Below are 26,450 nucleotides of genomic sequence, written 5' to 3'. Positions count from 1 at the left end.
GGGAGGGGGCGGACTGCAGCTCCCGGCGGACTACAGCTCCCGCCGGCCCCGCGGCCGGGGCGGGCACAGCACAGCCCAGCACAGCCCAGCACAGCCCAGCACAGCGGTACCTGTCCCGGCAGGGCAGGTGAGCGCCTGGGACAGCGCTCCTTCCTCCTCCTGCTCCTGGCCGCAGGCCCGCCCGGCAGCCGCGATGCCGTTCCCCAGCTCCGGCGCGGACGATGCCTTCGACTACCTCTTCAAGATCATCCTGATCGGCGACTCCAACGTGGGCAAGACGTGCGTGGTGCACCGCTTCAAGACCGGGCAGTACAACGAGAAGCAGCAGAACACCATCGGCGTCGACTTCACCGTGCGCTCCATGGACATCGACGGCAAGAAAGTGAAGGTCGGTGGCGGGGCGAGCCCGAGCCGCCCGGCGAGCAGCGCCCTGGCCGTGCCAGCCTTCCTTCCCGTGACATCCTTCCCGTGCCAGCCTTCCCCCGCAGGTGCCAGGAAGTGGAGGATGCTCTGCACCTCCTGCTCGGCCCTGCTGAAGGCAAAAGCTGGCTGCCTTTCTAAGCAGGGGTGTTTCCCAGCGGAGCGTTCTCCCAGGAAGATGCCCTGGGGGAAGCAGTCACCCTAGTTTGGGTACATGCTCGCTCGTGTGATTTCTCTGGATCTGCTTGAGGAGAGGGCTGGTGCTGTGCCTGTAGGGAGTTCTTTGGAAGATGGCTCTAGGTTGAAGGGGGTATCTCTTTCCTCCTTCAGAGATGTGGGGGTTTGAGCTGGGACACCAAGGTGGGAAAACCCTCTAAGTTTGCAAAGCCTCCCCTTTGATGTGTGCCTAATTTGAGACTTCCAAGACAGCCACCAGAAGAAATTGTCAGCTAGAACTTCCCTCTGTGTGTAGATGAAAGTTTGGATGCCTGCCCTTTAATAGAGATTTGCTCTGCCCAGTCCTGTATCAGGACTTCTTTGCTCTTCTTCCTTTGCTATTAAAAGCCTGTAATGCTCTATATTTTTTACTGCAGCTGTTGAAACTGGGTTTCTTGGCCTCTTTGCAAAGCTGGCTTTACCCTTGCAGCTTTCTCTTTGCTCTGTGTAGATTGACTTTGCAGGCTTATTGTAAATGGCTTTTCAGATCTAGAGAGGGTAAAGCCACGCTGGTGTAATGGAGTGAGCTGGGACAGGTCTGGCTGCCTTCCAGACAAAGGGTTTCAAATGCTGATGGCAAGCAGCTAGGAAAGTGTTATTCACTGGTCTTTACAACTTCTGTCCTTTCTCTTACAGATCCAAGTGTGGGACACAGCTGGTCAAGAACGCTTCCGGACAATAACTCAGTCTTATTACAGGAGTGCCCATGGGGCCATCCTTGCCTATGACCTTACTAGGAGGTCCACATTTGAATCCATTCCTCATTGGATTCATGAAATTGAAAAGTATGGTGCTGCAAACTTGGTCATGATGTTAATTGGTAGGATTTTAGTTTTAAATATTGTGTTATGTGGCTTTTTTATATGAATACAAAATCTCCTTCATTTCCCACCACTACTTGAAGCATCTATAAACTATGCACTGAGGAAGAATTCAGTTCTAATTAAAAGAGATCACAAAATGTATCCATTTAGCCTAAGCTTAAAAAATGAGAAGAGCCATAGCCTGGTCCTGACAGGACCAAACCCATTGCAGACAGCAAAACCTATTTTAGTTGTTCTTTTCCTGTTGGAATATCACAGCAATCTTTGCTGCCATGCTGGAGGCAGGGACCACCTTGCTGTGGTTAGAATTGCAGTGAGCCTGACCCTGTACTCCTGGTGCACAGGAATGTAGCAGCTCAATAATTCAAGATGAAGGGGGATGCACAGAGCAACACAACTCCTGGTTCTCATCTTTCCTCTCTGTTCTCTTGATATGCATGCGCATTGCTCTGTAATGGGATTCCGATCAGGTAAGACAATAGACAATTCCCAATGGGGAAATGGCTTTTGCAGAGGTCGAGTAGTCTGCTTGCATTCCACTAGCACTCAGGAAACTGCCTCTTGAGGAAAGCAATGGCTAGGAACTGCCGGGAATGGAGCTGGTAGGAAGCAGTGGTTCCTTTCCCTTGGCTTTCATGGTTATTATTGCTCTTCCTTGCCCCAAGGAAGAAGCTGCAGAGAGCACTGGTGTGGTGAGAGGCTTTATTTGCATTGCTGTGGCTATTGCAGTGTGCTGCAGTGCTTGGAATTGGGGTCAGCCAGGTGTAAATCCCTGCACTTTTCTAACTTCTCATGAATCTAAAGAACGAGACTTATCTGTATGGTGGGGCTGGTGGTGGTTGTTTTTTTTTAAAGAGATAAGTTCTGAAGTTAGTAAAAATAAAGCTTTTGTTAAGGATCCAGCTTGGTGCTTTCTTCCAAAGCTGGTGCTGTTTGCTTTACTTACATTGGCAGAAGTCTTTGTATATTTAATTACACTTAGTCATGTAATACACCTTTCTAACATCAGGTTGAGATTAAGAAACCTGAATTTCCCATCTGGAACTAAAGAGGAAAAAGTGGGTGGGTTCTTTTTAATAAGGCAAATAATTCTCAACCTAGGGTTTTTTTGGCTGTTTTTGTTTTCTTTTGTGGAGTAGGTTGTTTTGTTTGGTGTTGGATTTTTTTTTCGTTTAGAAAAACTGAAAAGAACTTAATGGGAGGGTAGTTGGCTTATATATGCTTCAAATTCAAGATATTAATTTGATGAAGGGTTGTCCTCAAACTAGGAATGTAGACTTCAGCCAGGTACTGCATGTACTAGAACTGATAAATCCACACGTGCTGCAACTGCCTAAATATACAAAGGTATTTTATCTGAGGTGTTTCATGACTTCTGATAGATTTTGACTAAAGTGGTGTGAGTAAAAGTTTAATCTAGATGTGCAGAAACAACTTAAGTATATATTTTAGGCATTAGGGTAGCTGGTGTGAATTCTGGTTTTTTACATTCTTTTCAAAAGAAGTAAGTAAACTTAACTGCTACTAATGTTTAAAGACACAGGGAAAAGGACCAACAGCTGCTTCCAAATAATCCTTTAGGCCCACTACCTACACTGAGTAATTAGATGAATGCAGGTTTTTAGTTTTTTCTTGGATTTCCACTCACCTGTTCTCATATGCTGAGCTGCAGTTTTAATCTCCACTCTTTGTGTGTGGCTCTGCTGCACACATATCTTGTCCTTTCCAGTAACTCTTACTCCTAATATTGTTTAACACAATTGAATTCATGCATTGTATTTAAAGACAATTTTTTGAGAGATTGAAGTATCTCTTTGCCTTCTTTTAAGGGAACAAATCAGACTCGCTGGACAAGCGCCAAGTGCTGTTTGAAGATGCCTGCACTCTGGCAGAGAAGCATGGGCTCTTGGCTGTGCTGGAGACATCAGCAAAAGAAGCTCAAAATATAGAAGAGGTGTTCACATTAATGGCTAAAGAGCTAATAGCCCGAAATACCTTACAGCTTCAAGGGGAGAACCCTCTAAACAGCTTCAGTCTTGATTCCAGGCCAGTGATTGCCAGTCCAAGTGTGGAGAAGACCCAGTGCTCTTGTTGAAGAGAGACTTCAGGGAGAACTTGGAAACTGTCATTCTTCTGAGGCTGTTTGATTCAATTTTATTTAGTTGATGAAAGCGTTCTATATGGCCTCAAGCCATCCCTCTTGATATTTCTACCTTGCAGTTTGGCTTGTGAGTATTTTCAGAGATCATTGTTGCTGTTGGTAGCACAGCTTGCTTTGAACATAGCAACATGAACTTCTGAGATGAGAGGACTCAGGAAGCTGCCAGCCCTTGCCTTAACCAAAGAGAAGTGGAAAAAATATTGCCTTTAATTATATCCTGACATGTCTTTCTGGCTGCGTCAGAAGATAAATTTGCACCAGAGCTCTGCATTGACCCTTCTAAGCTGTGTTGCTGGTTTTAAATACAAGCACTTTCCTCTCTGCCAGTAGCTGTAAAAAGTCTGACACATGCTTGGACAGCACTAACCCAGTGCTGCCTCAGCTTTCATTTAGGAGCTGTCCTGACGTCAGGCATGCAGCCACCCATCCCAAGGAGCTTAATAACCTTTGGGCAAGAGTACAGGATTTCACATCTGCACTGAGCTCCTCACCAGACAAACCTGGAGACATCTCTGGGGTTTCGTAGCAGGCAGAATATGATACCCTTCTTCCTTGGGTGAGAAAAGTTGCCTTTCACTTTGCTCTGTAGTTGTCAGAATTGTTTCCAGGACTCATCTCCATCTTGCTGCATAGACTTGCTGAGAACAGCAAAGCTTCCAGTGAAAGGACATTTTTTCTTTCCTCCCTGCTAACCTCGTCTTGCTTTTGATGTGCTGATTTTAACCAAAAGCCTTTTGTAGCTTGTGTGATGGGCCAATGGCAGCTTGAGAGTGTATCTCTAGATTTTCAAGTGAGTGTGAAGGATGGATGCAAGCTCCTGTACAACTCAGCAAGGGCTAAGATGGTTTAAATTAGCTAAACATTTAAAAATTTAAATTGTGTTGGAGCAGTAATTTCTGGCATGGGGTGCACCAGAAAGCTGCTCTAGGTGAGTATATCTGCCACTGCTGTGGAGACTGAACACTGTGGTAGCAATGGAAGGTTTTGGATTGCTCCTCCCAGTTGCAAGCTCTGCTACTCAGGGCTCACTTCTTCTGTATACCTGAACTGAGTGAAGGGATTGGGCTGGGGTATTTTTGGTGAGGGTTTTGAGGATTTTGTTCTGTTGTTTTGTTTGCAAGATTTTTTTTCCCCAGTAGATGGAAACAGGGAAAGAAAAGGAGAAAAGAAATACCAGAAGAGGCTTTTTTGACTGCAGTCCACATGTACCAAAGTGTATCACTTAGTTACTGTTAAGCTATGAACTGCAACTCAAACTCTGTAATGATAAAACACAGTTTGTGATACGTGCAAAGCAGCCCTGGGTGTTGCCAGCTTACCCAATGGCTGGCTGCCCCTGTTTCCTAAGTCCTTGAAAAATAGGGAAAAACATGTAGCAAGTATTGCTGGAAAATCTTGTCTGAGAAGCACAAAAAAATAAAGGAGAATGAGTCATTGAATAATAGTCTTGGAAATATTTCTAATACTCCTAATGCTTTCTCTGGCTAGGTTCTTTGCTATTACATGCAAAGAGCAGGGGTTAATTCAGCTCTGTGTAAACTGAGGGAGGAATCTTCCATGCTACCCCCTTGCTATAGCCTGCTCCAGAGAAAGCTTCATCTTCAGACATCCTCCTTCTCATGTTTACTTTTTAAATCTTAACTCCATTTTTACTAGCCTAGTAGTTGCATTTCAGTTTGCACATTTAAGCAACAATAAATACCATAACCTTTCAAAGTGGCAAGCCAGCTTCCAAACAACCAGTTTCTACAGCTCTTGTCACTACAAAAGCAGTCAAATGTAAGCTTAATATTCTGTTCCTGGTAGTAGTTTGTAATTCATGATTTTTACTTTGTTTATGTAGTATCTTCCAGGAGACTGCAATAGAAAAAGTATTGCTTTCATCTCCAGTTACTGTCTTTCATTGGTCAAGAATTAGAGGAAGGATGGTACCAGCAGAGTGTTAACTTTGCATGGTTTATTGGGTTTACTACCTTAATTAGCCACTACTGTATGAAGTTATTTTACTTACCCTCAGCATGGAGACTTCTGCAGGCTGATGTGATCCTCCCCAAGTGCCCAGCACTGCCAGGTTACAGGGTTCCTGCTATTCCCTTCCTGCACACATGGAGCTACTGGCAAGCAAGACCTTCCTTGGCAGAAAGCTGTGCAACACGGGATCAGGGAGAACAGGCTTGTGACTGTTCCCTTTCCTTTAACAGGTCTAACAGGCTTCCTACTACTCTTCCAAGAAACTAGACTTAGACACCTGCCTGTTGTGCAGCTAAATCAGGAGCATGACCTCTTTTGGTTGGCTGTTTGGCATCTTCCACGAGGCCTTTGGGCAATTACACTGAATGGTTTCCACAGTGACACAGAGTCACTTCTCAAGCTGTCCTTGCATGAGTGAAGAGCAGCACTTGCTAACAACATTCTTCAGAGTATATTGGTAACACTATTACTTATGAGGTAATACATGAAGCTATAAACTTTTAAAAAAAATCCCCTTAGTATAGCCTATTATTCTAGACTGTGAGACCACTAGATTAAAAGACAAACTCAATATACTCTCTGTGGTTCTGCCTTTCTCCATCAGGGAGCAGATGGAAACACACAGCTATGACAAGGCAAAGTAGAATTAACTGCTATGGAACCTTCTGTTAATGGTTTGTTCCCCAGCATCATATGCAAATTCAAAGTGCTTCATGACAGCCTCATTAATGCATTTGTACATAGGGTTATAAGGTTGTTTACAACACTATTTAAAAAACTACCCCACAGGTTTCAGTTTTAAGAGCTGCACATTCAGCTTGAAGATGAGCTTACTTATCTACTGGGAAGAAGTATTTGAATCTCAGCTGTGGCACATTATTTGCACTGGTGTCACAGCCCAGCCAGATGAGATGAAGCAGTACCTACTGGTAGACCAGGGTAATAAGGAACATTGGAAGTATTTTAAAATGTAGCAAACTGACACCTCCCAGAAGCTGACTATCTAAAAGCCAAGGTAACAGCAGCCCAGTGATGTGGAAGGCACACAGCACTGCCTCCGTGGTCAAGCTTTGGTTCATATGCAGGAGGCAGGCTCTTAATTACAAAAGCTGAGGTTCTTATCTTATCATTCCAGTTAATGTTTAAGTATAGCTGGAAGGGAGACAATATTCAGATCCTGAGCAGAGGTGGAGAGCTCTGTCCTGGAGTCTTCTTTCAGGGAGGAGATGCATGAATGTGCCTTTGGACAAGGAACTGCAAGTGAAGCTTCCCCAGCCAGGTGAGTGCCCTAACAGCAGTGCTGTTACAGCTGCCCCATCCCCATGTGTGCTGCCAACAGGCAGATTTTGCTGGCTCTCAGCTCCCAGAACACCACATTTGCCTGCAGGTATGTGTGAGGGGCCGTAAATAGTCCTTGCTCCTGAAGTCATTTTCAAGCACCACTCTTAAGCGACTGTGTTAAGAACTGGAACTACAGCAACAGGCAATGATGAGATACCACAGTCCTTTGAGAAGAGTTTGACAGGCCAAGAGCCCCTTTTTTCCTAAGACTACTTCACTTTGTAATAACAATAATTCAGTTTCAGATGGGTAGGACTTTCAGAAATCTTTCAAAGCACTTTTTCTAGTGCTGTTATTCTGCAACTTTCACGCAGCTGCCTGCTCGGCTTCTGTCAATGCAGTCTCATCAAACTGTTGCCAAGGAGGGGTTGACTGTGGCATGACAGCAAGGGACAAACAGCACACCCATGGCTAACAGGGCAGGAGTTCAGCCTATTTACAATCCTGCATTTCCTTGCTACTGCTGTGTCCATGAACATCACTGCTCCTAATTTTCACTGCTAAATCTAGTTTTGCTAACCTGAAGTGAGGCTCACCACAACTACAGTTTAATAATGCCTTTCTAATGCTAGCATTAAACTGACTTTTGTAGCTACTTGATCCCTGCAGCAGTCCTGTATTGTTATCTCAATCCTAAGGGATTACATGTGGATTCCCTCATTTTAAGCTGCTGCAGCATTAATAATTCATCTGCACAAGTTTTGTTCCAAACATGAGACATCCCATAGCTCATGGTACCCTCTAAATAGAAATCTCCTCTGTACTTGCAGTAGCAGGAAAGTTACTTTGCATTTCATTATATGAACCAGGTATTTCCTCAAAGATTACAATCCACCTTGGGCTGCAAAGGCCAGCTGTGCTACCTCCATTTGAACTAAAGCAGCAGAAGCTGTAAGAAGTGCTCTTACCTTGTATGATCCCATTTAGATCAGGGAGAACAGGCAACACACTGCACTTCCCATGAGAGGCAAAGGTCTGTATTGAGCTAAATGTATACATTCTGGCCTAGGGAGTAAAGTCAAGGCACCTCAAGTGACAGCATCCATCTTTTTCTGAAGATTTTTGATTTGAAATTAAGATTTGGCTGGTGGAAGTTTTTGGAGACTTTATGCCTTTTCAATCTTGACACATTTAGCACAGCCTAAGTTTGTCATCCTCCATCTTCTTACGTTGTCTCAATTCTACTGAATTTATCCCTGTTCTTACAGAGGAAAAACAGCAGCCTACTAATACACTTTTTTCAGAGGCCCTGCTGTTTTAGTTTGTCCCAGTCTGGGGTTGGCGAGGGTGGAAATCACAATGCTCCAGCCAGCTTGGAAACAAGCCTCAGGAAGTGGCACCCAGCAGTACTGCCTGGGGACAAACACAGGCAGTTCCTGAACCTGCTCAACAGGAACCACAGCACAACTGAAAGCAAGAGGAACTATTTGTCATGATGCACGTGAACACATCAGTGGCCACGCAGCCCCACCCACCAGCCTCCACCAAAGCAAATCACTCATCTGGGGATTCTCAGCCTCCTCTGTAACACGTACAGAAGAAACTTTACAAGCAGCAGCCGCCACCGATGTGCCACAAGAACACCCAGGCAGAGAAAAAAGCACATCACTCCTGACCCCTTATGAAGGCAAGCTCACGTGTGTGCTCTGGCTGGTAAGTTCATTACCTTTTCCTATCTTATCAGAACATAGCTTTCTTACAAACTCACATTTGAATGAAGCTTTCCAACAGGTTGTAACAACTTCTGTTCACCACGGAGGGCAAGAAAGCTTTAAATTTTCTGTTTCTCCTTCTTATCAGTTTCAAGTGTCATTTACTCAATTTACATTCCTTTCCTCCCTCTGCTACTTGCCCCTGGGAAAAAAACCAACAAACCAAAAATGGCTTTACTCTGTTCATTTAAACTTTATTTAATCATATTCTCCAGCATCTGAATATGCTTCTAGCAGTTTACTTCCAACTTTGCGTATTTCTACAGAAAAATGCTTCTTTCTGAACACACACAGGCTTCAAGCATGTGGAGCCTCAGCAGGTGGCAAGTGCTTGGACTTGCTGTCCAAACAGCATTACGATAGGAAACTATGGATAAGAGTATGTCCTGCAGTTGGCTTTGTTCAGTGCAAATAAAATTAACACAACAGCGTAGAACTTACTTCTGAGAAAGCAAGACACGTCTGTTCTTATTAATGGCCCCAGATATTCTTCCCTTCAACAGATCAGCTGTCTCAACTGTCTGGAATGTGTCCCTTGCATTACAGGCTCCTTCCTGGAAAGGCTCTAACAATGCTAAAATTCTGTCTCAAGCATGACACAGTCCTGCAGGAGTTAAGAATGAGTTAAGACATAAATGCCTTTGTATTTACAGAAACACACACAAAAAGAATCAAGTTAAAAACCAGAAGCTTCAAGCATAAAAGAACAGACTGACTTCTTGTTTAATTTTTTTTTCCTTTTTTTATTTGGGAAAAGTGCTTCTTACAAAAGGCAGCTGCAAAACAATACGTTATAGACCTCAGAACAATTTCTCATTCCATTTAAAAGTGAAAGGAGAGGCAGTCTAGGGGACAAGAGCAGCAGGAGAACAGATCACGGGGCATCCACAAGTCAATAAAAAACAGCAATAATGTAATGCAAGGTTAAAATTCCTGTGCTGGGGCTTTGGTGGCAAAGTAATTTCTCAATGCAAATTACAGCCAGAAACTGCACGACTGCCTTTGTAAGCAGTAACTCACATAAACTGAACAGCTTTACCAGGCAACCTGCCCAACTCAGCTGCAGAGAGGCACGAGTACCTCAAAGCAGCTGGGAGGCACAGCGAGTTTCTAGCAAAGCTCACGGCTTAAGTGTTTACATGAAGTTCTAAAACTTACAGAGCGATAAAGCTAAAGGGTCCTCTCTGGTGTTCCTCTGACCCCACCTTGGCTAACCGGATTTCTGCTCCAGGACAACCCTAATCATACACGTGAAAGAGAGCTGGTGTATTAGGGAGTGCCATCTATCAAGTTAAGCGATAGGATCGTTTCCCAGTCTGGGCTGAGACCACTAGACCAGTTTCATGTCCAATTGGAGGCTAGACTTCATGCACCAAGAGGGGATGAAAGATGGTTTTGTTATTTTTAACTTACACAGAGTCTCCCCATCCTTGAGGTCCAACTCTACATTTATCTGTATATACACATAGAGAGTTCTCCTTTCACAAAGACATTTTCCTTTCATGCTAAACACAGTAAAAATCCAGAACGTTCACACCTGGTTCTGGTTACACAGTAGTAATAGTAATGTGCAAGTAAACAGAGACCAAAAGTCACAAATGAAGACGTGTACATGAGGGGGCTGGAACGGAGCTGATTCCAGAAAGAATATTTGTATCTGGCCTGAAATCAGAAATATTGGAACAAATACAGAATAAAGGCCATCAGCCAATTTACATCCCCACTGCATGGCCACTGCTCATTTTTGTATCTGGGCTCTTCAAAATGAGTGTGGAATTCCTGTAAACACTTTAACCCTGGAACTGGGTGAACTCTGTTGGGTACACAGATGAAGCAACAAACCTAAGCTAACTGTTTGACAGTTAAATTTATTTTTACAAAAACTAACATTTTAAAGATTTATTTCTTGTTATTTGTTTAAACAGAGGAGAAACAACACTTCTGGGGTGGGAGAGGAGGGGAGGGGAAGAGACAGACCCTGGGTAAAAGTTATTACAACAGCACCTGGAATTGATCGGCCTGCCTAGGAGAAACACAGGCACTGCCACAACACCACAGGTAATAGCTACTGCCTGAAGCCAAGACAACAGTCCACACTTCCACTGACAGGTGCTATAGATCCAAATCATAATAATCTTCCAGCTCATCATGAAATAAGTCCCACTCGTCCTCGGAATCTGTTAGCTCATCATCACCTCCGGCTGCCAACAGCATAAGCAACATCTCACCGAGCTCAAAGGTCACCACCTCATCCTCGTCGGTTTCAAAGGGATCACCGTTCTCTCGCTCCTCGATGAACTCCCAGAACCTATTCCTCCGCTGGGCCTGCAAATGGAACACAAGGGTTTCCCCAGGTGACCAACTGGTACAAAGTAGGAGCTTTTCCAGAGGCTGACAACACCCCTGGTGTACTTTCTGACATGCAAATCACGTTTCTCTTTCAGGGAGATACTGACCTCAGGGAGAATTTACCCTTATACACCCCTATTAATGCTACCCAACATTTCTACTTCAGTATGTTGTAGGAAAGTTTTTATAATTTAGTCTTTCCATCTTGGCCTCCAGCATTCACAAACTTTAGAGCACCGCTTCCTTCAAATTCACCATTACAGAGGTCTATCAGAAGTGGAAAAAAGAAGAGTCAATATTTGCCTAGCTTCTTCTCAAGGCAGAAGACATAATGCCCACCCCCCTTCTGTGCTCTCTCCCTACTGGAAGGGCAATTAACAGCAGCACTGACCCGGTATCTACTTGAGGTTCCTACTTTGGGTCTTTGTGGCTCCTCTTGGCGGCCATCAGGATATTCATGCTTGTAAAAACAGTTCCCTCCAAATGGACAGCTCCCACGGCCTTCATCAAAATACCTGCATGGCTTGTTGCTGGAAAGGAAAATATCGCAACCCTTACTGACAGCAGACCCCAAATGGACTTCAGAATTGCATTTACCTGCAGTCCACTAGGATCTCAGGCATCAGGAGCAGAAGGCATTTAGTGAGTAAAAGACCTAGGTGCACAAATGATGTATTACACTACATGTGGACTGATGCATGCAGAGGGACACGGATGGTGTGCAGTGCAGGAGCTTGGATTGCCTTATGGCTACACCACCAGTGTTTTGTGTAAAGAAGGGAAAGACTGAGGTGAAAGAACACAGAAATAGCTTTGGGACTGTGTGCATGCATCTGTGGGCAGATAGGCAAAGATGCACTTCACACGTGGTGGTGGAAAGGAGGTGTGAAAAGGGGCTTTACATCAACGCCCTTCTTCTCCATGTGTGCTTTTATCTCTGCAGTCTCAATTTGACAAAAGGCTGCATTGCTCATACCTCATTGCCTCCTTGTATTTCTGAATGAGTTTCTGCTTCTCTTCCTTCTCCTCCACCCAGTACTCACTTGGAATGACAAAGTTAGAAGTGATCCGGCATTCTGGGCAGGACCTGGGAAACGAACAGACTGTGCTGCAAAATTCCACATTACAGGGCGCTCTCTCTCCTATACAAGTCATGGCATATATCCATCTTTAAAGAGGTACTGCACTCACATACTTGCTGTACAACCTTTTCAATCTAGACTCTTATACATGAACATAACCTAAATTCTCTTCTTCAAGAACTCAATGGCAATGGAAGCTGGTCAGCTTGTCTCAGAAAAGCTTGAAAAAACACTTCACACAGACTCCTTTTTCTTTAGAATTAAATAAATTTATTTTAGTATTATCCCTATATTTATTTGATTAGAACTTTGTATTTTCTAGAACAGCCTTAAATGGAGAGATGTTTTGCCAACTGAGTAATGCTCTACGGCAGTAATGAATTAAGCAGCATACATTCTGAACTGGTTAATCTGTTTCCATATTCCTGCTTGGGTGTCCAAGACACGAACGGTAACCATTGGACAACATGCTACTAAATAAACAACAGTTATTTACTACCATTGAGTTTTGTAAAATATTAACCAAATCAGAGTGTAAATGTGATCCCTGACAATTATTTCACTCCTAAACTAAAAGTTAGTACGCATTAAATGCAGTCTCTGTGCAGTCTGCATCTGGAAGTCAGTTGCAAGTTGTCACAAGTTACTAAATTCTTCCACAGTAACAAAGCACAATCGAAATGGGAAAGTGCCTCACTTTATAATCTTGCTCTCAAATTGTTTCGCACTCCTCCACTTGCGGATGCACTTGAGACAGTAAGTGTGGCTGCAGTTGGAGAGGATCCCAAAGCGGCGCTCGCTGGGATTGGCTTTCTCATACACCACCTCCATGCAGATCCCGCACACCATGTCTTTACTACGCTGGACGGCAAAGGAAAGCTCCATGTCCTTCTCGTGAGCTTCAATGCAAGACTGCAAAGGAGACACAAAGAAAACAACTACAGAGACCACTGGTCACCTGGTGAGGTCTAAGCAGGTTTTTAACTCAGTTTGCTGTTTTGCATAATGAATGGAGTGTGATTAAGCTGAAAAAAAAAATCTTTATCCTCAAAAAAAAAAAATCTGCTCAAGTAATGGGGAACAATCAGTTCAGAGTTCAAATTCCTTCCTTCAGACACTGCTTTTAAAACATGAAAAGGCAATCTAAAAGACCATCCACTTTTACTAGGCAAAGAACAAAGATTTAGTATCTTTAAGCAGACTGCTCTCCCAACACAGATAAGGAAATCCAGCTGCTTTTGAGTATGGCCCTGGCAGGAAACAGTCTAGTTTACAACCGGAATTTCATTCACTGCCTGACCTGCACACACCTTCAAACGAAAGGGAATTAGTAACAAGTGATTGAAGGGAGCTAGGAAGCAATAACTTACAGCTGTTAAACACCAGACAGTTGTTTGCTTACCTTTATGTGCTGAGATCTCTGTGCAGCATCAATGGGATGCAAGACCTGCAGGCCACACATATCACACACATCCCCATGGATATACACGCAGTTTTCTCCGTAACGACATTCTCCTAATGCAGCGTAGGGGCACAGCTCCTTCTTCATCTCCACATCTGCTTGCTGCTTCTCATATTCTTCTTCAATCACCATTTCCTGCAAGGGTGCTTCAGCACAGAAAGGAGCAGCTGGGAACAGAATTAAGAACAGTAAGCAGCAGATTCAGATTTTGAGCACCAAGAGTTAAGAACACTTGGGTTACCCAAAGAAAATAATAAAAAAATTAGGTTCATTTCAGTCCAAGTTTCACACACCCTCAACCTGAACTAAATTCTTTCCCCCACTCAAGAAATTTCAAGACCAATTTCTTCATCCTTCAACCCAAACAAGATTAAAGCTATCAAAGTTTCAGTGGTCAGGGCAGATCCATTTACAGGCTAAATCCACACTAGAAAAACCTCACTAGTCCTCAGCAGCTTAAATACACAGTTGCACAGACTCTGGTTCACCAACAATTAAATAAGGCTACAAATCTCTCACTGCTTTTAGAATCAATTTCACTTCAGCAAAGTTCTTCACATCAGCTAAAGTTAACAGGTTTTTTCCCCACAAATAACACAGCTGAAGTAATAAAGGTGTATCCAGCACAACAAAATGCTAGTATGGCAACACATCAGCACTTCCTTATGTGCAGATTAATCACCATGCTGTTGTTTAGCCTGAACAAACTTTCATTTCTGGACTCCCATGCATCTCTAGGATTGATAGAAGAGTGGTGTCCACACCTCTCAAATGAACTCCATTCTACATATTTGGCAAAAAGCCTGTCATTAACAAATCTCTGGTCAATTAGCCAAACACATGAACCTAGGAAACTGAAATTCAGGCTATTTTCACTGCATTCCAAGCTAGCCATCAATTTTGCAAAGTTCTAAGTAAATTTCTTTACCTAATTCTAAACTGAACTGAAATTTGTATCATTGCTCTTCCCCATTTAGACAGCTGCTGCTGAACACTTTTCCCTGTACCTCAAACACATGCTTGCCTACCTCACCACAAGCCAAACAGTCTTTGAAGATTGTTACATAAGTATGATGATCACTGAATTAGACGACAAAACAGTCAGTGTGAAACTGAAGATTAATAAACAAAAAGCATTACTATATTCAGAGTAAACACCAGGAAGAGCAGCTAGAGTTCATTTGTGCTAGTTATTGTTGTCACAGATTTTTTTACCTAGTTGAGGGCCATGAAGATGGTTAGAGGGATGGAACACCTCCCCTATGAGGAAAGGCTCAGACAGTTGGGGTTGCTCGGCCTGGAGAAGAGAAGGCTCCGGGGTGACCTTACTGCAGCCTTCCAGGACCTGAAGGGGGCCTACAAGAAAGATGAAGAGGGACTTTATAAAAAGGCATGCAGTAATAAGACAAGGGGTAACAAGTTCAAAATAAAATTCAACCTGAAAGAGGGTGGGTTTAGATTAGATATTCAGAATCCCGCAGAGGAACATTCGCTGTTTATGATTCTGCCTGCTGTTTTCCAAACCTCGGCTCACCAGTAGGTGGACTCAAGCCCCACCTTCTCACTGCCCATTTCCCAGACAACAGGGTTAAATCCATGCTAGCAGAAAAACTGGTTTGTTACCTTTGTTCCACACACCACCTGCTTGCACTTTAGGACACTGTAGCATCAAACATATTCATCTCTCAGTAACAGGAAACAGACGCCCAATTTAGTGTTTCTTGTATTTCTGCTTTTTTACTTTTCCTCAATTACTGCAGAACATTAAGCAGCAGTAGCTGCAGAACAAGTATGGAAATGTGGCACATCTGTACAACTAACAAGTGAATACGTGAGGAATCATCACTATCTCCTCTGCTAGGTCCTGAAGTCATCTTCAAGATACCAGGTTTAGTCCGAAATCAGAGAATCATTTCAACAAAATTCACAGGAGAGAACATTATTTAACTTAATCTGGCACACGTTTGCATGAAAAATAAGCCTAACCCCTAGAAAAAGGAAGTGCTTTAGTAAAACTAAGTTAACAGTATAATGACTCAGACTTCAAGAAGAAGCATCAGCTTTCCTATAAGGACTGGCTGTATTTAGAAGATCTCTGTTCAAAGTAGCAATGAATTGATTCCAGTGGAGGGCCAGCTAGTCATTAATGGGGCTGAAGCCCAAGAAAAGAGACTGACTCTTCTCAGATGTGCACATGACAAGAGACAGAAGGCAAGCTGAGGCAGGGCAAAACCCAATTACATACTAGAAAAGAGGCTTTCTTTGTGAAAGAAGTCAAACATTGCAAAGGATACCCAGAGGTTATGGCCCTTTGAACATCTCTGATAGATATTCAACTAAACAAAGCCTCTGCCTCTTTAAGCAGGAAATGAACCAGATGAAATCCAGAGGTTCCTTCCAATATAAACTATTATGCTCTGATTAAAATATTTTTTAAATTGTCTCAACAAGCACAGAAGCTGTATCTTTTATGACAGTAAGATGACACATTCACAGGTAGTGGTCAAGTTTTCATTCCTTTGGGATATTACACAATTCCATAATCAAACTTCTCAACAACACTAGGAAACTGTGTCACTTGACCATTCCTCTTCCCCTTCCTCAAGCTGGATGGCAGCAGGCTCCAAGCAGCACCCTGTAACACTGAGGTCATTCTCTTTCCAATTCTGAGAATCTGAGCAGTGCTGTGGAAACAAAGTAGTATAATCTGAGCACTCTATGACTTCTTCAAATTCTTCTGGATGAATGGTGTCAATTTTGAATTCAAACAATTATTTAAGTACTCATGGCCTTCTCATCCCTTAGAGAGACAAATATTAGATGTTATGTTAAAGTGAACACGTTTAGCCCACTTTTCACTTGAATTTTAAGACTGCAATCTTTCTGCAGGAAAATAGATGACAAGAATGCTACTCAAACAGTCTGGTCCCATATAATGAGCTTCTTCAGTATCATTCCCATCATGAGCTGTCACAGTATTAGAAAGCTTGAGTTCCAGAAAAGTAACTAGAATAAATCATTTTCGGCCTCTGGCCATGAGATCCACAAAAGTAAGCATCAGGCTTCAATTCCTTCTACAGGAATCTGTACCTCCACTGAAAAACCTTTAAAAGATTGCAAAACCACCCCAAATCAAATAAATCCAAAACACTAAGGCAGCAGATTATCACAGATTATCTCTACAGAGCAGCAATGTTAATTGCATCACCAGTAATTCTTCAAAGGAGATTCTCAGGTCATTCAGAAACATAGCAAGAGAAAGCCAGTCATGCAGAGACTGTCTTGAAATATACCTGGTTTCAGAATGGAACAGTCAGTCCAACTACTCATGTTGGAAAACCCAAATTCATTTGAGATAATCAATAAATATGAATAGCTGTACTCAAAAGCATTAAAATAAATGCACTACATAGAAACTGTCGACCCAGGATGGAGATTCACTGTTATCCCATGATCAGCTTACCACGTCCACAGTATGGCTGCCCAGGGACAAACTCCACTGCATTCACCCAGTCTTCAGCTCCTACTCCTGCTGCTGCCAAATCTGTATTTTCATCTTCTATCTCAGCAATAAATTCTTCAACGGTTTCGGGGAGCGGTGCGAAGTCTGAGGACACTGATGGATAGATTTCTTCCTCTGGATTCACATCAGTCACTTCTTCCTGTATTAGTGGCTTGGTATGTTCATATCTAAAAAATTAAAACACATCATGTCAACTTTCCATAAAAAAATACTTCGATAAAGCAGCCCTATGTATTGAAAATAAACTAAGGAAGATGTGAATTGCTATTTGTCAGGAGGACCTAGAAATGGCTTGGAAGAGAAAGTCCCTGATGACCCTTTATAGAGACATGCTTCTATTTGTGCAATCTGTCAGCATTGCTCAAGGGAACACAATGTACTCTGAGATTTTGGAGAAAAAAGGGCACAATTCTTACTTAACTTACATAGAACAAACTTCAATTATGTCCAAAACTGGTCAGTTTGTAACTCCAGTTACTTTTCCAAAATGGTAGTTCCAGTGTCAGAGTACCAATTCTCCAAGAGACAACACCATAAAAAAAAAATTCTTACCTGTTCAGACTTTCATGATCATTTAAAATAGTGTAGCTCAGTTTCATCCATTCAGCTAGTCTGAATGTAGTCTCAGATTTCAATTAATGTACTGTTGTTACTATCAAAAAAATAAGAAAACTCCACACCCTGACAACTACCTTTGTTATGAAAACTAGTTATCACCTTGGCTTTTTTCATTTATTTGCAGAGTGACCACCAGTATTTAGCAAGAGAAGAGAGTTTGTGAAAAGCTATTCCATAAATTCCTGAAGTTGCAACAAAAGTAGAAAACACTAAGATCTACTGTCTTTGCCTGAACACTCTACTCAGCGATTCAGAGTGAAGTGACTCCTGCAGGATGGCCAGGGACATTTCTTACCTGCAATGATCTCCATAAGCACAGCATCCTCGCTGGTAATACCTGCACACCATGGTAGATTGACTGGTGGAGAGATCATGGGAGTAGCGGCAATTGTCTCCTTCCTTGCAGACTCCATGCATGAAGTATCTGTAAGAGAAGATAATGGTGAGTTAAGGAGAAGCACTGAAGGTGGAAACAAAGTCTTTGGATGATCTTGTTATTCTGTAAATCAAGGTATGCTGAATTAAGAACAACTCTGAAGACTCATGGGACTCTGCCCCAGTATAACCATAAAAATAAGAGTATCTGAGGAAAAATGAAGCCTCAGCTATTGCAGTGAACTGTGCTGCATGTTTAGGGACTCTTACAAAAGCCTGGGAAAAACCCCAAACCTGTAAAGCAAAGTTATCCTGGGCTATGACACTAAGAGGAAAGAGTCTTGGACCAAGGAGCTACAAGTAAAACTTAGGGTCCATCTACTGTGTGCCAACACAAGCAAAAACCTTACAGGAACCCAACAGTGAACACAGGAATCAAACCCAGACACACCCTAAATCACCCAAGGTTTTAAATCTATTCTGGATTCATAAGTAATTCAATCAAAAGTGATTTCCTCTCCAAGAATGCAAAACATGTTTGTGACGGATAATTACATCTGACAAAACACACATATTAGTTCTGCAACAGGTGCCAAATAAATAGTTGAAGCACTCTGCTTCAATACTGTGCTGCTTGTCTTGAAAAACTTGGACAGTTTCAAAGCTTTTGAGGACAGTTTAAACAATTTTAGCATGTCAAGTAGCACAAGTTTAATTTAGCATCTTCAATTCAGCTATTCAAGAAAACTGAAGAGTGATTTTCATTTTTTTTTAACCTAGAACAAGAAGCTTCTTGAAATTCAGTGTAACATAACTGTTCAGATTCAGTACATTCACATCAAAACTACAACTCCAAAGTTTGAGTACACCTCTCTCAATCCACACAGAAGAATTAGCAAGAAAAAAAGGGGGGAAAAAAAATCCTGTGTAAAGATGGAATTCATAAACGTTTACCAACACTTCAGTTTAGAAAGAAGCCGCACTGCTCCCAGATACCAAGTAAGCTGCAAACCCTGAACTCGTTGGAAATATGAAGACCTAGTAAACAAGAAAATTTGTGAGGATTTCGATCTTGTACAAAGCACCACTTGAGGGAAGAGTGAGAAGCAGATACCTATCTAAACCCATGTTGCTGCTGAATGGGGCAGTCCTGCCCTCCTCCTGTTGCACACTTGCATCACTTTGCTGCACAGCCAGAACCAGGCTGCCCAAGCAGCTGAGGGCAGCCTCACAGCCAGCACAGGAGACACAGGGATCATCTTTCAGCAGCCACAACCAAGATTAAGACAGCTCTTCACAGAACAGTACATTCGAGTTGATATTTCTAGCCAGGAAAGGTGATAAGATGTTGAACTGCATGCACTTCTGCATAGCTGTTTAGTCTACTATATTTTTAAGAAGTCAGATAAAGCCAGTGAACAATGCACCAAATGACATAAGCAGAGCTACAGCTGCAATTCAGCTTTAGAAAAATATTAAAAGTTGAGGTTGAGTGTTTAGAGAGCTGATAGCCCTCCATGTGCAAGACCAATGGCGTATTCAACATACTAAGAATAAAAAAAAAAAAAAAATCTAAACTGGTTTTACAGACCACAATCTGACACTTGCCATCAGGCTGCAATTCACACTCAAAACGCTCAAATTCACACTCCAAATCCCCTGTCTGTACCCTGTAGAGATGTATTAACCAGGTAAGAAATGAGACAGTCATAAAAAATCAGCAGTACGATACTCAGATGAGGCTCTGCAGGGTCAGGTGGCAGCAAACAGCTACGCCAGCACCACCAGGAATAGCGTGTTGCAAGATCAGAACACAACCCATCCCTGCTATGCAACCAGCACACTCCCTCGTGAACAAAAAACACATAACCCCCCCCAAAAAATCACATCCACAAACTGCCCCCCAACAGCAGAACCCACCTACAGACAGAACCACCTCAAAAGCAAATAAGAAAAACCAAACCTACTTAACCCACACACACAAGCAAACAAAAAACCCCATAATACAAAACCAAAAACAAACCAAACCACCCATGAAGTCATGGAACCAGAATATAACTGGAATTTCTGGCTTGATTGCTTTTAAGAAATGGTAGTCACAACAATAGGTTAAAAAAAGGAATTCAGGTTGTTGAACGTTTGTTCTTTAACAACTGTCATCTCCACCCTTTGCTTTTTTCCACGAGGCTTTGCTTCCCCCATGTGCTGGGGCAGCAACTCAATAGCCACCCAGTGAGACAGACCAGGAAATGGCTGCAGTGGAATCTGACATTCCTTTTGCTGCCCCCACGGTTATTTTTAATCTGGATCAGATCATTGCCCAACGACCCTGCACAGCCACTCTGCTCCTTGAGCCAACAAAGTGTTGGGACACCACTACAGCTGAAATGAGTCACTGAGAGAAAGGCACCTGCCTGAAGTGAGGACATCTGATAGAAACTATTTGGTCAACATGACTTATCCTAAGTACCTAAGCCCCAAAATTAGATTCTCCCACTGCTTGATAGGGAAAATGAGGCTCCAAATCCCTTTCCTTCCTTCCCAGTTTATGTTAGAAAAATCTTCTGCAAGTACAGATTCTGTATAATTCTGAAAGTTGTCACAATTTATTATATTGAAATGGTAGGCTATAAAGACAAAAAAATAAACATAAAACACTCCTAAGCTCATTCACACATCATTTTTAAAAGCCTTCAATCCTATACAGCAAACTCAGCATTATTTGAACAAGAAGGCTGGAGTGGGAGGGGAAAAATGTATTTATCTTAAAATTACAACCCAGCATCCTCACAACCCTCCCCCTACTGAGCGGTAAGATTTTTACTTTAAGGTCACGAAGAATCTAACACTTTACATATCAAGTTGCAGTGTTTGGCAAAAACGTACTTTGGCCATGTAAAAAAAATAAACAGTGCATTATTTTTGGGGAAAGATAATGAAATTTATTTTGGAGACCATCTTTACACACACAGAGTATTCCATTTAACCCTACTCAACAGCAATACCAGCCACTTAATTCTGGTTATAGGAAAAAAGCATCCTTAAAACTGAGAAATATATGAGTTATCTGCCTTACACAGTGACATGTAGAAGGATATCTGAAATTTGCACTTGGTCAAGTAGTCAGAGAACACATGTAATTTCATCTGAAAAAATAAAAGTAGATCAAGAAAAGTATATAATTGGATTTTCTCTGAGCCTCTGTGATGCTGTCATCCAAAAAAGCACTTATTCTGGCAGTGCTCTCTGTCCTTCCTATTCAAATATACGAGTGAATTTTGGTTAAGCAGCTTGGGGAATCAGACCAGAGAACTCATCAGGGTCCAAGTCCAGATCATTTCCCCAGTTGAGTTCACTGCATGATTGTATAAAACATGAGTGGCACTAACATATGGTAAAACCAGACAAAATTAATAATTGCCTGCACTGGCATTTTATCACTGAAAAAGGTTCAACACATGTCTAATTATGAATGCCTTGATCAAAATAGCAGATCCTGATTTTCATGGGTATTTCTCAATAGGCAGTGCTTCCTTCTGCACCTTTTGAAGCTTGCCATGAGTTTCCTAATTCAGATGTGTTCTGTTCTTTACTTCAGGTTTCTGCTTTCAGATCATGCTAATTTGTTTATTAAACTACTGGTTCAGCTAAATTAGAATATAACACCCAGCAACAAACCTCCTTCAAAACCCAAGACGCTGCCATGACTGGCAGATGGGGAAGCTCAGGATAACAGCCACCTGCAGTCATCAGCTTCTTCAGGTGCCACAGAGAGCGAGAGAATTCCCGGGAAGAAGGTAGTGGGAAAGAGGCTAAGCAAGCTGCTCTAGCACAGCCCGAGGGCATTCAGCCACATTACTGGCTCGTGAAATTCTGCTTGAGTTAGTAACCTGAAGAAAAAGGAGGGGAAAGAGTTTATCTTAAGAGCATTTAGCTCCTTGTTCCTTCTCCAGAACCTCCTTCAGAAGTTATCAGGGGATGCAGACCAGAGCAGCCATGAAAGGGGCAATGCAGGCGGGCTGTCAGGAGATGTGGGCCCTACACCTCATCCCTGGTGCTGCACTGAATTACCTTACTGATGCACGTTCTTCACATTAAAAGAAAGAAAAATACCTGACCCAGGTTTTCAGGAAGAACAGTGACGGTACAAACAAGTAGACAGCTCTCAAAAAACACCATTTAGTTGCTATGGCTTTTATTTACATTCAGTTCTTAAACAAATAAGTGAAATGTAATTTGTCTATGTCAACTTGATGACTTTTGCTGTCGCATGACATCTGGAAAGCACAAGTACAGAACAAAGAGTGTCAAGCCTCTGGGAAAAAAAGGTTGGCTATAGCACTGCTCAATAAAACCATGTATCCACCTGGAAGGACTGAGGAACTTGGTAAGGACCACCATTCTTTTTCTTATTTCAAACGTATCAATAGGAAAAAGATCATAGTATTAAACTAGTTCTGAATTTGTTTTGTTCCCCTGCTATTTATTCCAGATTAAAATACTAGAAATTTTACAAAACACAGGCCTTGAAAACTGCAAAACCACAGAAGCAAAAAAAGAAAACTATTTTTCATTGTCTCTTAGGGAACATGATTTCCTATATTTCACCCTAAGACTTCTAAACTTTAGCTGCAAGAAAAGCAGAAGGGTAACATCAGCAAAACTTGTATGTGTAGGAGAAATTAAAGTCCTTCATCTTAGTCACTGTGTCTCTTACTCTGAGATATTAATCATCTATCCCAAGGATATCACACTGGTATACTAAAACTCATTAACCAACCTATTTAATGTATCAGATATTCAAAGGAACAGCAAGGACTTTTGCTACCAATTTTAAACTTTCCAGTTTCGATAAAACAGCATTATTTCTGCACCAGCCATTGTGTGCTAAATCCTCATACTGAAGGGAATATCTCCCAAAAGTTTTTCAAGCAGCATTTACTGTCACCCATATGATGATTCAACTAAAAAACCCTGTGAACAAAAAGAATTGTGCAGTGTTACTCAAACAGAAACTGCTCTACCTCCTACACTAAAAACCTGCATTTTGAAATTTAACTCCTTCATCTCACTAGTAAATCCTCCAGCTCATTTATAAAGGTGAAACAAAATTTAATAGCAAGAAACATATCTTCGCAAATATGAATACATCCTATCAAAACTAAACTTAGAAATCCAAAATTTTTATCACAAGTTCTCAGAAGGGCAAGTCAAAATTGCTAATCTCACTTTAAAGTCTGACTAAAGCTATTCTCCCTCCAACTTGAATAGTCCCATAAAAATTAATAAAGCAAGCAATGGGATAAATAGCAGGATTAGCCAGAGAGAACAAAGAATGGAGACGTTCATTAGATCCAAGGCCCAGATCCCATTGTTTAAGCTCACATTAAAGCACATTAACCATTACAAAAGAGTAGCTTTAGCTTCCCACTCGGCCTGAGTGTTTGCAAATAAATATACTCCCTAGCCAGGCTCTCTGCACTGCAGGACACTGATGAACTTGACTGCTTCTGTACTATGGCAAATAAATCGATCCTGCATCTATACCTATCCTACAGCTGTCTCACCAATCCAATTTGCCTAACTGAGCTTTCAGATCTTCAGAAATTACGAGGCAAACTTAAATCGAGGGAGCAGTGACCTTGCACCTCACTCAAAGCTGAGCTAAGCACAGCTCCCTGTCATTTCCTCATCACCAGCTCCTGCCGGCATCAAACATTAACCCGGGGATGGGAAGGCAAAACCCGCTGCCTGCAGCAGCACCCCGAGAGCGCTGCCAAACGGTGCTTCCCAAAGGGAAGCAGGGAGCTGGGCATTAGCCAAAGGAAATGTGGAGCAACAGCGAACAGGGATGCTTTAAACACTGCAGGGCATGAGAAACAGGCACGCCGAGCAGCGGCTCTTCATGCTGCTGCTGCAACCTGCCGTTGGCACTAATGGGAAAGGGAAAAAAAAAAAAAAAGGAGAGATATAAAACTCAGTCAGGATCTGGAGCCTTTTCCTTCCTAACCAAGGGATGTTCCTTTTTATTTCCAAGTAACCTGGAATTTATTTGCCCGGAAAGACGTTAAATGCAATTTATTTTATTTATTTAAATAAACAATTTTTTTTTTAAATGAGAAAACGCTCCTCCATGTTAATCATGAATTATCGCTTGCTTTTATATTAACTAGTATATATCTACATTCACAAAACTGTTTTAAATCCCTTTCTGCCTGCCAACCGACCAGCAGCGTAGGTTTAAAAATAGTCCATCTGGCAAGCTTTAAAACATGCAGCACGGCTTGCATAACCCCAGAGAGAAGATTTATCAGAAATGCAGTTTAAAGGCAAACACAGATAGGAAATGACGCAGCACACAGAACCTCGATGTGACACAGGCAGGGCCACTTCGCACATTTTCCAACACGCCCTGACTTATCCCTGCTCTCCAGTTTAATAAACGGTTTTCGCTGTATCACTCGCGAATTCGTTCCGAATTTTAAATTTCGATCGATGCGCACAAGAATTTAAATTGCGCCGCATTTCCTGCTTTGTGGCGCTCTGCGGAGCGCGGCTGCAGCACCTCCTTCCACAAGCGCCCTTCGCGCCCGCCGCCGCGGCCCTGCTCCCGCACAATGGCGCGGCCCGCGGCTCGCCGAACGCTGCCATGGCCGGGCCGTGCGGGGCGGCAGCCGCAGGCGCCAGGCCGCGGGGAACAGCCTCACCCGAGGCCGCGGCTGCAGAGAGGCCGCACCGCCCCCAACGGCGGGCCCGGCTCGCCGCGCCAGGCCGCACCGCGCCCGCCGGTAGCCCCGCCCGGGGCCGCTCCCGCCCGGGCCGCTCGCGGCCGTTCGCCGTCCCCGGGGCCGCGCGCGGGGCGGGGCGGGGCCGGTGCGCGCCGCCGGCGGGCGCGCGCGGCGCGTACGTGACCGTGGGGGGAGGGGAGGGGCGGGGGGGGGCGTCGGCGGTGGGGGAGAAGGCCCCGGGGCACGGGGGGCACCGCGGGGAGAAGGGAAGGGAACGGAGAGGAAGGACGGGGAAGGGCGGCCGCGCCCGCCCGCCTGCCCCCCGCGCCCCCCCCGCCGCGCGCGGCGCGTACCTGCAGGTGACCTGCTTGGTCCAGCCGCCTCCCCCCGGCCCCGCCGAGGGCGGCGGCACGGCCGCGAAGTCGAAGGCGACGCCCGCCGCTCCCGCGGCCGCCGCGGGTGACCCCAGGGCCGCGCCCGCCGCGCCCGCCGTTGTCTCCAGCGCCGCCACCGCCTCCGCCATTACTGTTTATCCCGCAAAGCGGCGGCAGCGCCGGAACTTCCGGGAGCCGAGCCTTCCGGCCGCGCGGGGCGGGGCGCGGCCCAGGCTCCGCCCCCCCGGCCCAGCGGCGGCTCCCATTGGCCGAGCGGGGCTGCGGCGCGCGGTGGCGCTGGGGGCGGGGCTGTGCCGGTGCTGCCCCCGCGCGGCCGCAGAGACCCGTGCGCGCCCCCGTGGAGCCGGCGGGAGCGCGCCCCGCGCAGCCCCGCGCCCCAGCTTAGGGCTCGCCTCGCCCCGCCGGGAGCGGCCGGCCGCGGGAAAGGGCTTTTCCAGCGGGGAACGGCATGGAGTGGCGATGTGGCGCCTCAGAGGGGGGTGGGGAGCAGGACGGACAGTGGCGCCTCAAAGGCCCAGCCTCACAGTTGGCTCTGAGCCACCCTGCGCTGATCGTGTGGGGTGAGAAACATCCTTCTGCCATCGTATCTCCCTCCCTGCAGGTCTTCCAGAACCCTCTGCATCCAACCCTGTGTCGTGTGCCCTAGGACGACCTTGCTCGAGCAGGGAGGTTGGCTGGATAACTCACTGTGGTTCCTTCCAACCCGACCTGTTCTGGGATTCTGTAATAAATTCTGATTGTGAAACTGCTGTTTGCCTGATCTACATGGTGTCCTTGGCTTCCTGCTGCCAAGCCTTAGGCCAAGCACTCAACACATTCCGAACAGGCAAGCACAGGGCAAGGTGAAGGGAGAAGTCTGTCAGTCCAGTGTTACTGGTATTTTGCCTCTGTCCTTGAAAATATATTAAAAATCAAACATATTCAAGCTGTCAGTCACTCCGGGAAGTACTGAAATGAAGCTTTTGCTCTAAACATAGGCAGGACACCACCCTAGGATGGCTGGGCTTTAGGAAGAGCACTAGTCAGGAGAGGTAAATCTGGTTTTAGGTCGTCTAGAAACAATGCCTGGAGTGCCCTCACTACCTAAGGAATGGGGCAGGGGGAATGCTTGCTGTCATTTTCTGGAATATGCAGAATTCAGACCTGAGCTAACAGCTCTGAGTTAAAAGGAGGTGAAATACACATACCGATTATAACAGACTTCAAACCAAGGCACAGGTATCCATTAAAAAAAAAAGGAAAAAAAGAAAAAAAAACACGGCTAGTTCTTGGA

General features: G+C 44.0%; 2 protein-coding genes across 4 annotated transcripts; one reads left to right on the top strand and one right to left on the bottom strand.

Moving 5' to 3' along the window:
• The first annotated feature begins 55 nt into the window (after positions 1 to 55).
• RAB19 (RAB19, member RAS oncogene family) lies at positions 56 to 5,063 on the top strand. Its single transcript, XM_085049548.1, has 3 exons — positions 56 to 388; positions 1,273 to 1,456; positions 3,290 to 5,063. Exons 1-3 carry the CDS (start codon positions 194 to 196, stop codon positions 3,553 to 3,555), a joined length of 645 nt encoding a protein of 214 aa, XP_084905674.1. The 5' UTR covers positions 56 to 193; the 3' UTR covers positions 3,556 to 5,063.
• A 4,298-nt stretch (positions 5,064 to 9,361) lies between these two features.
• MKRN1 (makorin ring finger protein 1) lies at positions 9,362 to 25,343 on the bottom strand. Of its 3 annotated transcripts, XR_014849465.1 has the most exons (10): positions 25,136 to 25,343; positions 17,975 to 18,103; positions 17,002 to 17,228; positions 14,754 to 14,894; positions 13,479 to 13,705; positions 12,774 to 12,988; positions 11,971 to 12,081; positions 11,386 to 11,524; positions 11,102 to 11,261; positions 10,846 to 10,970 (listed from the first exon to the last, which is right to left on the bottom strand). XR_014849465.1 is itself a non-coding variant. In XM_085049546.1 (9 exons), exons 1-9 carry the CDS (start codon positions 25,303 to 25,305, stop codon positions 10,758 to 10,760), a joined length of 1,548 nt encoding a protein of 515 aa, XP_084905672.1. In that variant the 5' UTR covers positions 25,306 to 25,343; the 3' UTR covers positions 9,362 to 10,757. The 3 variants fall into 3 exon arrangements, 2 of the variants coding, with proteins under 2 accessions (XP_084905672.1, XP_084905671.1); XM_085049546.1 differs by lacking the exon at positions 11,102 to 11,261 and having other exon boundaries at positions 9,362 to 10,970; positions 11,410 to 11,524; XM_085049545.1 differs by lacking the exon at positions 11,102 to 11,261 and having other exon boundaries at positions 9,362 to 10,970; positions 25,136 to 25,342.
• Positions 25,344 to 26,450: the final 1,107 nt, after the last annotated feature.

Source organism: Lichenostomus cassidix, chromosome 1Ab, assembly GCF_008360975.1.
Source record: "Lichenostomus cassidix isolate B80296 chromosome 1Ab, HeHo_3.0, whole genome shotgun sequence".
Classification (NCBI taxonomy): Eukaryota; Metazoa; Chordata; class Aves; order Passeriformes; family Meliphagidae; genus Lichenostomus; species Lichenostomus cassidix.
The sequence above is the reverse complement of the archived record's forward strand: the minus strand, read 5'-3'. Positions and strand labels throughout refer to the sequence as shown.

What these genes read in the sequence shown, in the direction of transcription:
- RAB19 (XM_085049548.1), top strand. Translation starts at nt 194, where the DNA reads ATGCCGTTCCCCAGCTCCGGCGCGGACGATGCCTTCGACTACCTCTTC. An exon ending in TCGACGGCAAGAAAGTGAAG is followed by an intron (nt 389 to 1,272) that starts GTCGGTGGCGGG and finishes TTTCTCTTACAG; the next exon opens with ATCCAAGTGTGGGACACAGC. An exon ending in CTTGGTCATGATGTTAATTG is followed by an intron (nt 1,457 to 3,289) that starts GTAGGATTTTAG and finishes CCTTCTTTTAAG; the next exon opens with GGAACAAATCAGACTCGCTG.
- MKRN1 (XM_085049545.1), bottom strand. Translation starts at nt 25,305, where the DNA reads ATGGCGGAGGCGGTGGCGGCGCTGGAGACAACGGCGGGCGCGGCGGGC. An exon ending in GCAGCCATACTGTGGACGTG is followed by an intron (nt 14,895 to 17,001) that starts GTAAGCTGATCA and finishes TCTTTCTTGTAG; the next exon opens with GCCCCCTTCAGGTCCTGGAA. An exon ending in GAACCTCAAGTAGATACCGG is followed by an intron (nt 10,971 to 11,385) that starts GTCAGTGCTGCT and finishes TTCCATTTGCAG; the next exon opens with GCCCAGCGGAGGAATAGGTT.